Raw genomic sequence first — 16069 nt, forward strand, 5'->3', positions numbered from 1 at the left:
CTTCTCTTGGGATGGAAAGAAAGAAATATAGGAATACACAGTATGACGTGTAATGTAGTGTACCACTGTGCTGCTTCATATGCATTATAATCACAAGACTGTCAGCACACCGTCCTCTTAGTGTTGACTCTTCATATACTTGCCAAAAAAAAAAAAAAAAAAAAGCTTTAGTGACCATATCATCATATCAGATTATGTTTGAGTGTTTACATTCCTAGGATTGCAATCCTCTGATGGACCACTAGAGGGAGCACTTTTACTTTGTTATAGATGTGAGAATCTGTGCAGTACAAAGGCAATAACAAGTCACCTGCATGTGTCAAGTCTCTTTTTTTATTAGCTACCTCCTAAAAGACACTGGCCAGATAGAACAGTCATGTCTCAAAAGCACAAAAATGCACTCATACTGTACAGTACAAGAGGCACCAATAAGCCGTGAGACCATTACGTGAAGCTTGGTAATAATGAATTTGGATTACATGGTGAAAATGTGCAGTCCGTATACTCTTAAGAAGTCAATCCAACACATAAAACAAAGTTAAAGGTTTGCTCAAGTTGGCACAAACAGCACTTTCCTCCATAATAATGTTTACTTTTCTAAAGGTGATCACCACTTGGATCAGTAACATGAAGCGAACAATAAATATGAAGGACTTTTAGTACATATCTCAAAAACACACAGTAGAACCTAAAGTAGTACTCAGTGTTATTTCATGGACAAAGACATGAAGTGATTGCGCGATGAATACAGGGGTGCAATAAATAAATAAAGTGGTGTATTGTGTGCATAAATGAGGCTACTTTAATAGTTTAGTCATAGATGTATGATAATGCAGATTTGACCAAAGGCTCAGATGACTTGGAAAACTAACCAATAAATATCTTCAAAATGTAATATATGACTGTAGTTGGCTTAGGTGCTACACCAGAACAATTGTGACAATGGCGATATAAATATATATATATATGGTACAGTAGCATTAATACCTCAATACAGTTCTTAGTGTCTTGATGCCAGTGTAACATATTCAGTGTAAAACTTAACATTCAAAAATAAAAATAAAACATTTTTATTATACTTGAATGAAGATTCTAACATTATCCCTGTTGAGAAGAAGTTATTGTGTATTACATAATACAGATTTTATAAAGTTAAAGTGAAATGAGTATTTTTGGCAAGGACTATAAATTCTCAGGATTTTTTGGCACACCAGACAATTATTGGCAACAAAGAACATTTACAATTGATGGAAAACTGTTCCGCTTATCAAAAATATTGGTGACAGTCTCGTGTAGTTTTTAGAAATACCAGACGACGTTGTGCAAAAATGTACCAAATGTGAATGCACCACTTACTGTATCAGTAATCTCTACTATTCTTAAAATACTGCACATTTATAAAATATAATGAGGTCATGGCACATCATGGGAAAGCAGAAAGAAGTAGAGAGGGAAGGAGGGAGGGCGATAGTACAGGTTCAAATTCACACTGACACAACGGTGATTCATCATAATAAAAATATCTGCGTGTCTCTGGATAGATTATTATTTTATATTTAACCCGATCCATCTCGCTCCTGCCTCAGCATCGTGCTCACGGTGAGTTGTTAAGCTCTAGCTGCGGCGGACTCCGTGTCGGTGGGCTTCCTGGAAAGAAACCACACCTTCATCGGCTCCTTCTTCCCTTTCATGGTGACGGGGCCCCGGTACTCCAGATGAAACTGAGGGTCGGCGTTCTCGGCAGACTGCAAACACCTGGGGAGCACAATGTGGTCCAGGGTCATCAAATAAGGATAAGGACACCCTGCTTCATGTTTAAAGGCTTTTATATTTATTGTTTTTCTTAACGCATCACAGTTTGCTTTTAATATTCGCTCCAAAAAAGCAAGCAGTGTACGGAGAGGAAACAAGGAGGTACTTGTACTCACCGATAAGTATACTCTGAGACGTTTATTTTTCCCTTTTCGCCAGTCGTTTCTGTACGACTTGTGAGGTTGACTGTATTTCCAAAAAGGCAATATCTGGGCATCCTCTGGCCAATCACCCCGGTCACCACCTCTCCTGTGTGGATCCCAATAGTGATCTGCAGAAAAAATCAAAAAGGTGATGATTTAACCAAGGCAAGTTAATAAATGAATAAAATACAACATGTATACCACTGATATGTTGTGAATTCATCATTTAATGCTGTGCAAGATGCACGTGATTCAAACTGTACAGTGTATGAGTCAGAGTAAACTATCCTGGTGTTAAAATAAACCTGTATGGATGTTAAATCGGGGACGAGATAAATTATTTGAGCTCAACAGACAGAAATGCAAACATGCAAGCAGCGCACCAGCTGAATTCCCCTCTCGATGTGTCGCCGCTGATTCTTAAAGCTATCGATCCAAAGGGTGCAACATTCGGTAAGTGGACGTAAAGTTAACTTTGCCAAGAGAGTCTCAACGCCCGAAATCAGACGATTCTTTATGTATAAAACGGGATTTGCAATAAACAGTTACAAAAGTAGTCCTTGGCAATCTAGAGACTAATATTTACACTTGAACTCGTAGGCACTTCAGTGCTTGTTTTCTTCAGAGCACGAACATGCCGTGAGTGTCTGTGACAAATCGGAATCTATTTTAAGCTGCAGGATCGTGAGATCATTTGAGTCTGCTTCTGCTACGAAACCCGGGCTCCTCTTTAGCCTTGTCGCAAAATAAACAACCTTTTGTTAACCAGACACGATTTTCCAAAGTTAAGTCTCAACAGTCATTGATACAATAACAATCTCCAACAATGAGTTTATACAAAAGTTCTCTTTTCTTTTATCCCACTTATTACAGAAAAATGGGAATATGTCCAGGAGGCACAGATATAATTATCCTCAGGTCCACAAGACCGAACGACAAAAACACTCATCAGATACTTTAGTATGAGATTTTTCAAAGATTGGGAAGGCAGCAGAGATCCAAAAAGCCTCAATTACCTCTGCCAAAATAACAGATGCATTGCTAAAAGCTGCTAAATAATTAAATATCAGAAGGAAAACAGCCTGAGAATCATGATAACATGTGCCAAACACAGAGAAACAACCCAACAGCCGTATAAAAGACATAAAGTATACAGAGAGGCCACTCTACAGTATGATTTAAAATATATTTTCTATGACACTTTCTAATTCTGAAAATGTTCCCTGTTATTTTCCAGTTTTTAAAATGTGTGAAGTTCCTTTTGTACCACTGTCTGTTATTAAAGCTGGGTGATCTCCAGCCTCACTGAGGAGGCACGGAGGCAAGGTACAGGACGTTCACACTGTCCTTTCCACTTCTACCAAATGTGCCAGCAGTAGTTTTTAAGCAGCGCAAGGATTCACGTAGTTTGATTTATTTGTTAATGGGGTGGGCTCAATTGCAAATGGAAGGGGGGAAAATAAAACTTGATGAGAACCAGACGAGATTCATTTCACACCTGTACTGGTTCATCATCCACTTTGACTTGTCCGGCGATCTCCATCATGTCAAGAGCGAGGTGGCAGATTGACTTGGCGTGGTGCGTGCACGGCTCCGGGAGTCCGCTCACTGTCATGTACTTATCACCGACTGTTTCCACCTGTATAAAGAAACCGTTTGTCATTCTTCACGAGTTGTATTGCGACCTCTTTCGCTTTACTTTCGTTTCATCTCGGTCCATGTGTTCCCACCGTTGCGCTGAGTTTTTTTTTTTTTTGAATGCGCAGCCAGAAATAAACTCAAACACCCTGAGATAAACACTTAAACACTTACATCAGCTTTAAGACATTCGGGGGCCCTGCTAAAACCCTAGGACCACCTAGCCGTTTAGCTTGTAGAGTAAATATTACTTCTTTTGGTGACCCAGTGCCTGAAGCCGATCCCCTGGAAGTGCCGGGGTCTGTTTGACGTCTTAAAGTGCATTCTTGTCTGAAAGCCTGGAGCGTAAATCTGCTGCATGAGGCCTATAAAACGGTACAGTCCCTCTGTAAAACTATACTGTGTTTAAAAGTTAGTGCTGCTCTGATGAAAAACTCAAGTCAAGTGATATAAATACTCTCTTACTGAACTGTGTGTGCATAATTGCGTAACACCATGCTGGTGGATTTAAGCTAGAGAACCAGTGTAGATCACTGGTGCTGTGGTCGTCATTTCAAATGTCACGATCATTTTGCTGCAGAAATACTTCCTTTCTACCCCTTTTAGTGAGAGAAATGTTCACATCACATGCGTCGGACGGACTGTGATGACTCGTGCTTCCAACCTTGTATACATAAGGGTTCTTCCGAGAGTCCGTCAGGATGTCAAAGCGTGTGTAAACATCGTTGAGCAGGTTGACTATCTTGATGGCTCCCTCGGCCGAGGCGTGCTTGCTGCAGAAAGCGTTGAATCCCACGATGCCGCTGAAGAGGATGGTCACGTTGTCGTAGCGCTTTGCCGGGACGGGCCGCTTGTGTCGCAGCTCGTTGGCAACAGACGGCGGCAGAACGGAATAGAGCAATCTGGAGAGAGGGAGAGACAGCGACGTTTTGAGTGTGGCTGTGGTGTACTCGAGCCGCAGAGTAATGGGCTGGGGCCGCCAGACTGAAGTCCACCCTTTGGATCAGCATTTTATTTGCTCACCCACCACCTTTTGGTCATTTCGCTATGCAAGCTGCTCTCAGACGGGAGGGTGGTGTTTCTATGGTAACTGGTCGGATCATGGCTGCCTGTTAAAAGCAAAATACCTTCGACGGTGCATCATCATTTCATCGGGATAAAAGTCACTGTATGGAAATCCACACACGCAAATAGAAGAGAGAATATGTAAATATGTGTATTTATATATATTTAAAGGTAAAATCTTTAACAATGCATACGCGTGCAGTGGTTTTCTCCGCGTGCCTAAACAGAAGCAAAAACAGTTTACATGTAAATTCTCGTCGTCAGAAAACACGGTATTTAAACATCTGGAAAGGCGACGACAGTGCAGCAGCAGTTCTCTTAAATATTTAGAGAGAAGCCGTGAATTCTAATCAATGTTTGGAGCCCGAGGCGCTCTGAGACCAGAGAATGGTTGGAATAATAATACAGGGATCCAACGGGAGAGCCGTAGTCTTTTCCTATTAGAAGACAGCAGTCGTAATAAAGGTGATACGCCACCTCTGTGTTCATCTCTGGCTGTCGCCCACTGCACGGAACAACCTTTTCTGAAACCAAGAGCTACTATGTTTATAGCAGGGATTGAAGTCTAGCTTAGGTAAATATCAACCTGCACAATAGAATCTGAATCATGAGCCCCGCCACCACAGTCAGCTGTGTGCGACTGGAGCCTGTATCTTCCTGTATCTTCGGTGTTTCTTCTCTAAAGTTTGCCCTTAAAAGGGAATTCTTGAGGAGGCCTCTCTTTTATCTCCCTACGTGATGGACTAATCAGCCATCTTTGCCACTAATGGTCCTGTGAAGGAAGTAGAAACCCAGAATCACAGCTGCGTTACGCATTCATCATAATGAGCCTGAGGTTGTGTCACTACATACAGATAACGACTGGGATAATTACATGTAACGCAGTTTTTTTTTTTTTTGTTGACTCACTGGAGAGAAAAGTTTGCAAACGCTGCTAAATCTGAGCATCAATAGAAAATCCACTGTTGAAAATCCGCAAACCGTACCTTTAAAACGTGGTTCTCGTAGCTCGTAGCGACAGCGCTTACTCTCCTCAGGCTTAATTGACAACAAATTTCATGAAATCTATGAAAATAGCCAAACCTGTCTGTCTTCTTCTTCTCGTCCTCAAGTGCCCGGAGTGTGTGCTGGAGGCGATCCGTCAAGATTTCCAGCTCTTGGGTCAGCTTGTACTCCTCACGAAACTGCTCGCCCAGCAGCACCAGGTCCCGCGTGGCGTCGTGTAGCGGGATGTCACTCAGGTACAGCCCCCTCCGAGTAAGGTCATCCAGGTTCATAACACTGACCACAAACACAGAGAAGAGCGAAAGGGGAAAGAATGATTACGTGTTTTGTATTAAACATCCTGCTGTGTGTCCTACAGTGGCCGTTTATGTGCCTATCAGGGACGGGTGTTAAATTAGACAGATCATCGAGGATGAACCACTGGCAGTGAGATCATCCTCCTCCAGTCGGGGATGAGCCAACTGTCTCCAGATAAATGTTCCTCTTGTGGAGTGTCGTCACACGCTGTGTACGAGCATGCTATTCTGGACAGTTCTTTCCTGTCAGGCAGCAACCGTCTGTACAAACACGGATCTTGTCGTCTCTAAAGTGTCTTCGATCTCGGAGGACGAGATCTCTTGAACCCTGCTCTCCTGCATCCAGCGTTTCACTAGAAACGCCCGCTTGCTTATGTAAGGGCCACAGAGGCTAATGGACGTCACAGCGGAAGGACTGATGTAATCACGAGCTCACATGTTACCTTGTGTTGTTTTTTTGTCTCTGGTCTTGTACCTGCGCATTTTATTTTTTACTTATGTATGTGGGACTAAGAGGAAAATACATTAACATTTCCAGTTAATTAATTGACTGCGTAACGACGGGAGAAAATAATAACGATAATCTCATTGTCCTTGACAGCATTTGAATTACGAGCCAAACTAAAAAAGGTTTTCTTTTCTGACAGTTTTGCTACAGTTCACAAATAATCTTCTTGGAATAATCAACTGCAGCTGTACCTTTAACATAAGCAGAGTATTGTCAATATTGTCAAAAAAAGAAATGTATTGTCAAAGAATAAGGTTTGCAATAACCCAGACACTTGTATTTCTGTCAGCACCTTTTTAAGTATTATCTCTGAGCCTGACAGAGCTGGTTCCTCTGAGATATAAACCCTGACTGTAAAATCAACACGCTTTATACGTAATTAATAATGTTGATGGTGTCACCAGGTTTTTATTAAAACTGGAAATGTGAATTTATGGATGTTTTGCTGAAGTTGGCATTTATCAGAGGTGAAGGTGTAAAAGACGACTTATAGAAATCTAATGTCTCATTAGACGTTTGTTAATTTTATTAATTTTATTTATTTATGCGTCAAAAAAAAGGAAACCTTTTAGTCATGTTTTTTTTTTTGCGTCTTCTAAGCATTTTCAAACTGCTGCTGTCACCATGTTTGTGTACTGTTACCATGGCTACGGGTGTTATTCTGATCCAAGGTTAATGGAAAAGGCTGCGTCCATGTCCCTCTGCTCTGCAGCGAGACTGTCGTCTTCTGTCCTCCTCTGTTAACAATATAAACCCCAAACTGCGTTTCAGCACAACCACTATAGTCACCTGGTTATTGCCACTAGCAGCGTCTCAGTTTCCACTTAGTTCGAGCATCTTTCAGAAAATTGCGTCTTCAGTAAAGTCGCATTTATTGCCTGGGTTTTGTTTGACTAAACATATTAAATGGTTGGTTAACTTATATCATTGTGTTCGTACAACAAAAGTGGCAATCACAAAGATTTATTTCATTCTCTTTGGCGCCTCCTATGGTGATCAGTGGTATTACAGACTGTATTTGAAGCTCTCTTTCTTGACATCTAAACACTGAGGCCTGTTGGCAATTGGCACCTGGGCCACGCCCCCATACCAGCAGTGTAATGACCATCTGTTTATTCAGCCATAGTATTGTTTATTTGCAGCTGAAGCGGAGGAAAACCCTGTACCCGGTTCACACATGTGAGAGGAACAGTGAGTCTGTTGTATTAGTTCCAGGTAATGTCTGAGGCCGAGAGATAACCACCAGGTGATGGATCACATGCTGGTCTGTGTGTGGCCTGTGAGGAATGTCACCACAGACACCCAGTTTAGTGCACTGTAAATGCAAGAAGTGGGTCATAGTCTCAGTTATCATCATGATGCCTTATGTAATCGTTTAACAGCTAATTATAGGATAATTATATTCTTTTACTACTAATACTGGATTTAAGTCCGTCCTTCTCATGGCGAGATAACTCGCTGAAATGTTGTGGCTTCGAAATGAGATTTGTAGATGAGCCTAATTAATAAGTCCGTGTCTTTTGACAACGGGTAATGTTGGCTGAATTACTGAGAGCGAGACGCCTGCCGTTAATGGCTTTACAAACTGAACATCTGTCTTCCATGTCAGAGGAAACTTCTACGACGCGCCATCGCACAGACAACGCAAGTCACTGAATAAGACGGCACTAAAACTAAGTAACTGGTGCCTTCATCCATGTTGAACATGATCTTTTAGTTTTTTGACAAAAGTTAAATTAAACACCGCTGGCTGACGTGGTCCTTCACCGCAGTAAACTGAAGTTTATCTCAGGTCACTGGTGCATAAAGGCTGCTCACTTATTAATCTGCATCTGAAAACAGCCCAAAACAAATGTTCTATTTACTCCTGTTTGAGCATTATTTGTTGTACAGTGCTCAAATGTCTCGGGTAATTACTGGACTCTTGTCTTGAAAAAAAAGGGGAGCTATTGTAACGTGTTTGTGATCTGTTTGTAGTGTTTCAGAGGGAACTCGTTGCCTTTGAGCTCAGTGTCACTGAGTAAGGAATGGAGGACTAACACATTGTGAGGGACCTTAAAATGTATGATTAAAATCATGTTAGAGAGGAAACCATAAAGAAAAAGAAGCGATGCTGAGAATCTACGAGCACGTTTAGAAAGTTACGATTTCTCTCCATTTTATTTCTGTGTTCGATCAAACAGAAAGGACATTCGTGAAAGTAAAACAACACCTTGGGAGTCCTGGATCTCAAGGGCTTTGTCTTCAGTTTGATCTCATTCAGTGGGATAGAGAGAATCAGTGTTGTGCTTATTGCGTCAGTGCTTCTGTCAGGGCAGACTGCGTTGTGCGCTTACCTGGGTGAGCAAAGAAAAAGGATGTTCTCTGCCTCTGGCAAGTAAATCATCTGTCCTTTCAGTCTCAGACAGCTGATCTCCACCCCCGTCAGCTCGTCCTCATTCTCCACCGTCTCCACATTCAGCAGGCCCTCCTGTCAGGATTACATCACGCTTATGAATATTTCACCACACGCTCCCTAAGTTTTGGGCAGAATTGAGCACCAGTTAAACCTCGGTGTGTAACTTTAAATTTCTTAAATTTTCATTTTAAGTGTTAAACGCATCAATCCCCTCGCGGGAGAACTGGGTCAGATTGTAAAGTGTAACGTCCCCAGAGTAGCAGGGCTTTGGGGATCAGTCTCTTCAGAATTAGTGCAGTCGACTCCAAAGTGGTTACGAGGCCTCGCGGCTGCTACGTTGACGCCCAAGAATTTCGTGTCCTCTGAGCGCACACAGCTGCACAAATGTAACTTTCTGTTCCTGCTCTGCCTTTCCCGTATGAGTTTCCAATGGATATCTCTTAAAAGTCTGTGGTCATAAAAAATTCACTTCACCTTTCTGCTCTGTCCTTTCTCAGTTCCTGAAGTGTCCCAGAACGGTTTGTCTTTCCTGCAGGTTGACCAAAAGCATGTCCAGTCCCCTTAAACAGTTTCCCTATATTTAGTCATAGAATATGTTTAAACGCTCGCTACAGTCTGCGTCTCAACAGTTTCATCCTCTGGCAGAGTTATGAAACCAATTTTATGTGATTTCTAAAAATATCTGTGAGCTTAATATTAATATGTAACCCTAAAAAAAAAAGACATTCTGTCAGGAACCATCAAGGCGTGTTTTGATCACAGAGACCTGTGATGTGTAGTTTAGTTCTTTCTGCCTTGGGTAAAGTAGGTTAGTACAAAGGGAGCAGTGATGCTAAGAGCTAATGACACAGTGACAAAAACCAGACTTATATGTCGTATCTACCTTGCTTCGCAGAACGAAGACGGTGTTGATGTGAGAGAGGATGCCGTGATAACTGAAGTCAATGTGAGGACGGACCAGAGAAAAAACTGAAGGGAGGATGCAGGTACCGGGCTGGAGCTGGGAAAGGAAACAAAAAACGCACACAAATTATTGCTTTTTGTTATTAATATGCGAAATCACAGCAGGAAAGTCTTGTTTTCTACTCGGTTTGAGACAAATACGACCACATGTAAATGGACGTTATAAAGTCTTCTCAGTGTAAAACTGACGTTACTACAACTGCATGCGAATGCGACACCTGAGGCAGGACTCTGTAAATGGCGTTCCCGCACTGTGTGAGCATCAGGTCTCTGTCGAACATCAGGTGAAACGGGAAGGCCTTGCAGAACGTGTAGGGGCTGATCCGAGTCTCCTGCGTGCCGTTCTCCTCGAAGCCGTCGAGGTCTTCGTAGAACGCCTCCTCCTCCGAGTCCTTCTCCTCTATCAGAAACTTGATGTGGTCGCACTCCTCACTTTTCGGTTGGATCATCTACGTCGGGTCGAGTTAAACAATTGAGAGAATAACGATGGCACCGTTAGAAAACTAACCAAAAAAAAAAAAAGTGACATTTACCACACAGAGGCACACAAACGCAGCACTGAGACTTAATAAATTGTCATAACCTCACAAGATTAACGTCATTCACATTATCCCACTGCTAATATTCTTATTATTAAGCCCGTGTGTATTATATAGCATTAGGCGGGTAACAGATGACATTATTCTGTGGGTTTATGGGCATAAGGCATGCTGACGTCAAGCTGCTGTCTCTGCACCCTGTTGCCACAGCAACAGTGGCTAATATTTCCAGAAATTGGGTGTCACATTTGGAGCGTCTGCCATTTTCTGTTCTTTCATTACACACACAATTGCTGAAAAATATTATCCTGTCTGTACAACATGATTAGGTTCGGGGAGAAAATGTCACTGATGAAATGAAGGGAAACCTCCATCCAAATACTGAAGCTGTCTGAGGAGAAAATCATGCTGCGGTTATTGCTGTAGATTACAGGCTGTAGTTTGTGGGGTTAACATTAACATACAAATTAAAATGCCAATAACAGTTTCGGATGTCGACTGTTAAAAGCGTTCATTCGAGTGTATTCGAAATCTGATTAGAGTTACAGGTGAGTAACAAAAAAACGGATCTCTCCTCAATCCTCTTAACAAATGTGGAGTCTGTAGATGTTTTACATCAGCCACACTTTGACGAGGAGTTTTATTTTTGCTTCCCAGCTTTATTTCAACCATCTCTGGCACTCAACTCATCTCCAAGCTAGAGACTATAACTTAGATCTAAAAATATCCTCTGACTCACAGACATTAGCCAAAAACTAAACCACACTTGTCACGGCATTACCGTTCGGGCATTTGGAAAGTTTGTGTTGTTTGACCTTTTCAGTTACATCCTGAGACACAAACTCACACATTCTCATGCAAACCATAAGAGGTTTCATTGGGTGCCGTAACATAAATTAGAGGATGACTGGAAAGAAAGGTAATCTTCATTCATCCCCAGCAGCAGAACCATTAGAGCTGGAGGCTCCACTGTGCAGAAAAAGAACAAAAACAACAAAGCAGACCTTCATCTCTATCTCTGTTCCGTGGATTTGTTGAGCGACGGTTTTAATGATGCCGATCACAATGTCTTGCAGGCCTTCTCTCTCTGAGTAGTAGTGAAGAATCAGATTGTTTCCTTTCTCTGCATCCGTGCAGCGGAACGAGGGAGCCCTCATCCCAGGATAAATGGTACCCAGGTGATCGTGCAGGGCGTCCAAATTCTGCAAATTCAGATTAAAGATTGAATATGCAACGACCGATCGCAGCTCAGTTTATTAAAGGTTGGCTGGGACGTCAAGGGTTATGTGACGGTGCTGTGGATTAAACAGCCAACAGTGACAGTTTATCATGACGCCCATATGACGGCAGTAAGCTCACTTATTTAAGGAATGTGATCAGCAACAAACAGTAGAAAACTATTACACCTGTACTCCTGCAGAGAGAACCTTCTCCTTCACGACACATATCAGTTTCTAACTTTAAGCCTCAATATAATTTAAAGGGATGAGCAACATAGCAATTTAAACCTTGTTCAGTTGTCATTCAAGGGGATAGTAGTTTCTTTTTTGAACCAAGCTGTAAACATGTTTATTTCTGCTGTGTTTAAAGTCAGCCTCAAGTGGCTATTCAAGGAACTAGAGTTTGTGGCACTTAGCATTGGGCTTCCTTTCTCAGCTCTGGAGGTGACTCAGTGCGCTTACATGCACAGCTTAATCGAGCTATTCGACTTTCTGGACGTGGTCATTGTCCCAGTTCACATGCAACTGAGGAAATTGAATAAGTGACTGGAATGTGTCCTCCTCCTCCACACTAGGTGGCGATATGTGTATTGTCAGTGGGTTAATACCATGTTAATACGGCCCCATTTCCGTCCTATAATAAACAAGAGTCGTACATGCGTCAGACCGGCATTTCAGACAACAACCAGATGGATAATAGTTCAGCTTTTTAATCTTGTACGTAATGTTCGCGCTACTTCTGGTGCAGATAAGATGCATGCTATCCCTCAGATGGTTCCTCTACCGGCACTGTTACCTTCTTTTTCTGCGGCCGGCTTTCTTGGATGATTTTGTTCTGGGGTCATACGCCAGCGCAGCATTTGTGGAAAATGTGCACACGCATTGTCCAGTTAAAGTCTGATAAAGAGTTTACATGCCGGAGAAAATCGATTTCCAATCGTGTCTTAATTGGATAAAGGGAACTTAGGAGCGACATGTTTACATGCATTGAAGTTGTCCAGTTAAAGTCAGATTAAGGCAATAATTTGTTTTTTTATGTGCATGTAAACGTACTGACTGAGAATTCAGACCTATCCTATGAGTCATGGTTATATAGACTGTGTCTACTGTGTCTACACAAGGTCATTTCAATAGTGGTGTGTTGTTGGGATTATGGAATAATGGAAAAAATATGCTCCTGACTTGTTTACGTAATTTAAGTAGTCAACTGGGAGACAGAAGTAAACTTAATTAAAGTAACAAATGTTACTTGCAAGCTTCGTTTACATTTCTCACGAGTGCCTGACACCAAGCTTTTGAGCAAATACAAAAGTTTGTTTTATAATCGACATGAACATGTTTGAAATGACTCACATGTCATGGCCCTGATCACTTTCCTGCTATTTGTTGTAACACTGTAAATACTAGAAACCACTCTCAATTTGCTGCTGCTGAAAAAAAAAATGCAGTTTCTGCATTCTGACTTAAAAATACATAAAAACACTGAAGATAGAAAAACAGCATGCCAGCTTTAATCTTCCTCAATACAAAGGTGAAGGAACTCACCTGCAGAAATTCACGAACATTTGAGCCCAACACACGTAGGATGGTGTCATATCCAGACTCCTGGCAAAATTCGAAAAACATCTTTCCGAACATCTGCAAGATGTCTCCTGCATCGATCTCTGAAATACATTTTTTAAAACATTTTTAATACCTTTATGTGATACAATAAATTAAATAATAAATATTATATATAAATATATATATATACATAGTCACTTACTGAGAACTTTACTTGCAGCTGCGACGAGATCGTATGTTTTGGCATCTTCATATATAATTCTAACAAGGAACTGACCCTCAATATCAAGTTGAGCCTCCCTCCTGAAAACAAAGGAAAGTGGTTACTCATGAGCTTCAGCAAATGTCACAGCAGAGGTAAACAGTCATTGCAGGCAACTTCTGCAGGCATTCAATGGCTTTGCCTTTTTTGTAGCCGCTGTGTGTTGTAGCAAAAAAATCCCCAACCTTACAGTACGGCAACACTGAAGTGGTCGTGTGGTTTAAACACTGCACTGCTGAACAAGTAGAGATAATAGACAGATACGGCAGGCTCTGTGATAAGCACTCCAACCTCAGAGTGCACTCGGCTAATAATACATTTGACAATCCAATATTTTACCAAATTGTCAGAAGTTTTAATGAGGTCCTGATTAGAAATGTTTAACTGTGAAAACAGAAATGATTTACAGGCCTGACCAGCAGAGTGTGTTACAGCTGGAAAAACATACCAAGCCTTGAAAAGTTTTGCAATGAAAACAAGAATTCAGAATTACTCAGCACAAAAAAACTCAAGGGAGCAAAAGGCCAACCCTGATAAATTGAGCATTAAATAACAATTCGTTGCATTTGGCGACAACACATAGAACATCCACTGCAGTATAGGGTTTTTTACTGTTTTTTTGGTGGTGGCTGGAAAATGGCCACTTTGAAAACATTTACATAGCACAGCTGTCGCTGGCTTTTCCCTTTCTATCTTTTTTAGGAAGGGTCAAGTGAAGGACAGTTAAGACTACAGATGAAAAGTAAACTCTGTCCGAACCAAATATTTCAGCATGTTACAAAGAGTTTGTGCTGCTTAACTACTGTCTGTGGGAGCATTTCTCGTCCAAAAGCAGGTCTGCAGAATGCAGTTCAGATACACATTGACAATAAAACAAATTTACTGCAGTAGCTACTGTTAGGTACAGGTAATGACTCTGAGGTTGTCTCTTATGTATTTGGAGGGTATTTCTGCCACTAGGGAGCCTTTGTATTAGTGTTACTATAGGCTGTATACTTGTAGCCCAATGACTGATGAAAAAATCAATGGGACCTTGGCAGCCTGTTGCTCGGTAGAAAGTGAATGCCTTCTAATTTGATAATGAATTATTTAGAATTTAACCAATTGAAAACAGAGTATTTATGGTTAAATAATAATATATAATATAAACGTACACGAAAGAATAAAAAGTGTCCCATAGTTTAGCTACATTCAATTATTAGATGCACATTATAGTAATCTCTCATATTCATGACAGTGCTGCAGACTGAGCACTTTGAATTTAAGTACTTTCTGGTTTTCAATGCAGATATGCACTTGCCAGTTCATTAAGTACACTATTTGATACAGCCCTGCTCTAAGTCTTAGCTTTATGAAGTATTCAGCTTTTGTTTACAATGACTGAGAAAGCTGCTGATTCAGGTGTGTTTTCATTACATTAAATAACCTAAAAAAAACAAACAAGCGACAAATGTTATGTTTTTGAGTACACTTACACGCTTCAGGCACATTTCTCACATGTGTCTACAAACCAAAAATTTGAGCAAATACGGACGTTTTTATAATCAACATCCGTATGTTTATAAAATGAATCATATCCCAGGCTGTGGTTGGTAGTACTGTTTAATTATATTAGTGTTGTACCCACTACACTAATTAGTGTATTATTTTGACAACCCCATTTTTCATTTCTGAAATGATCACACAGTTGTATAACCACCTGTCTCACACTGTTTCTACACAAACCAAACATTATATTTCGTGCAAGATTGTGATATCAGAATGCATTTGGTTTCACTAGTGTACCTAATGAACTGACAGGTGATCGTTACTTTACTTGTGAACTCAGCGCTTCATCGAACAAAAATCTTGTGGCCTGCTTTAGCGTGGACACTTATTAGAAATAGTTCGTGTATCCTAAATGGTGTATCTGTATTTTGCCGACTTAAGCAGAGTTGGAGTGTGTAGAGGTATGGAGGGTCACAATTCGAGTAAAGCCAGATGTGTATCACTGCTGACAACACACTGACAGTGCGTGCTGCTGGCTGTACTGTAGGCCTGTTTTTGTATCCTTGTCTGGCTGGCCTCAGTCAAACCAATGATCCCAACAGTAAACACAATCAGAAACTCACTTGATGTCTTCCCACACTTCCGGGCCGTAATTTCTTAAAACGAGGAGCTCCAGGGCGTGATTCACAAACCCATACTGTAAAATGTATGGAAACGAGCAGCGTTAATGTTAATTCAGTTTACTGTCAGACATATGTGCATATATATGTGTGTGTCTCTTTTTTAAAAATATATATGTATATTTTGGTGAATAAAAAACACATGCACGCATGCCGTCCACCTGTTAACATAGCGTTTATTTCTAAGGATAATCAGGGATATTATTATATAACCGCTACAGAGTGGTCTCCCAACAGGAAACGTCAAACGCAAAGACAAGGCGACGCGCGCAAGAAACACTTTTGCGACACCAGCACTCAAACGCAACACAAAAGCTTTAATGCTGCATACGTACCATGGTGAACGCGGCTTCTCCTTTTCTTTATTTTTAAGCCTAAACCGAGGAATCTGAGAAAGCCTTCATCGTTTGGTACAGATGCTGCTGAGTTTCTCCGCGTCCGTCTCTCCCCCCTCCCTCTCTGTTTACGTCTGTTTGTTGGTGACAGCCG

At 41.2% G+C, this 16069-nt stretch overlaps 1 protein-coding gene across 1 annotated transcript; it reads right to left on the minus strand.

Moving 5' to 3' along the window:
- Positions 1–313: 313 nt before the first annotated feature.
- On the minus strand, positions 314–16045 carry gucy1b1 (guanylate cyclase 1 soluble subunit beta 1). The gene is made up of 13 exons (XM_047578235.1): positions 15916–16045; positions 15524–15597; positions 13353–13453; positions 13133–13251; positions 11372–11569; positions 10047–10277; positions 9749–9865; positions 8804–8937; positions 5742–5939; positions 4258–4495; positions 3454–3594; positions 1929–2083; positions 314–1755 (listed from the first exon to the last, which is right to left on the minus strand). Exons 1-13 carry the CDS (start codon positions 15916–15918, stop codon positions 1608–1610), a joined length of 1857 nt encoding a protein of 618 aa, XP_047434191.1. The 5' UTR covers positions 15919–16045; the 3' UTR covers positions 314–1607.
- Between the last annotated feature and the right edge of the window lie 24 nt (positions 16046–16069).

This window comes from Mugil cephalus, chromosome 2, assembly GCF_022458985.1.
Source record: "Mugil cephalus isolate CIBA_MC_2020 chromosome 2, CIBA_Mcephalus_1.1, whole genome shotgun sequence".
Lineage (NCBI taxonomy): Eukaryota > Metazoa > Chordata > Actinopteri > Mugiliformes > Mugilidae > Mugil > Mugil cephalus.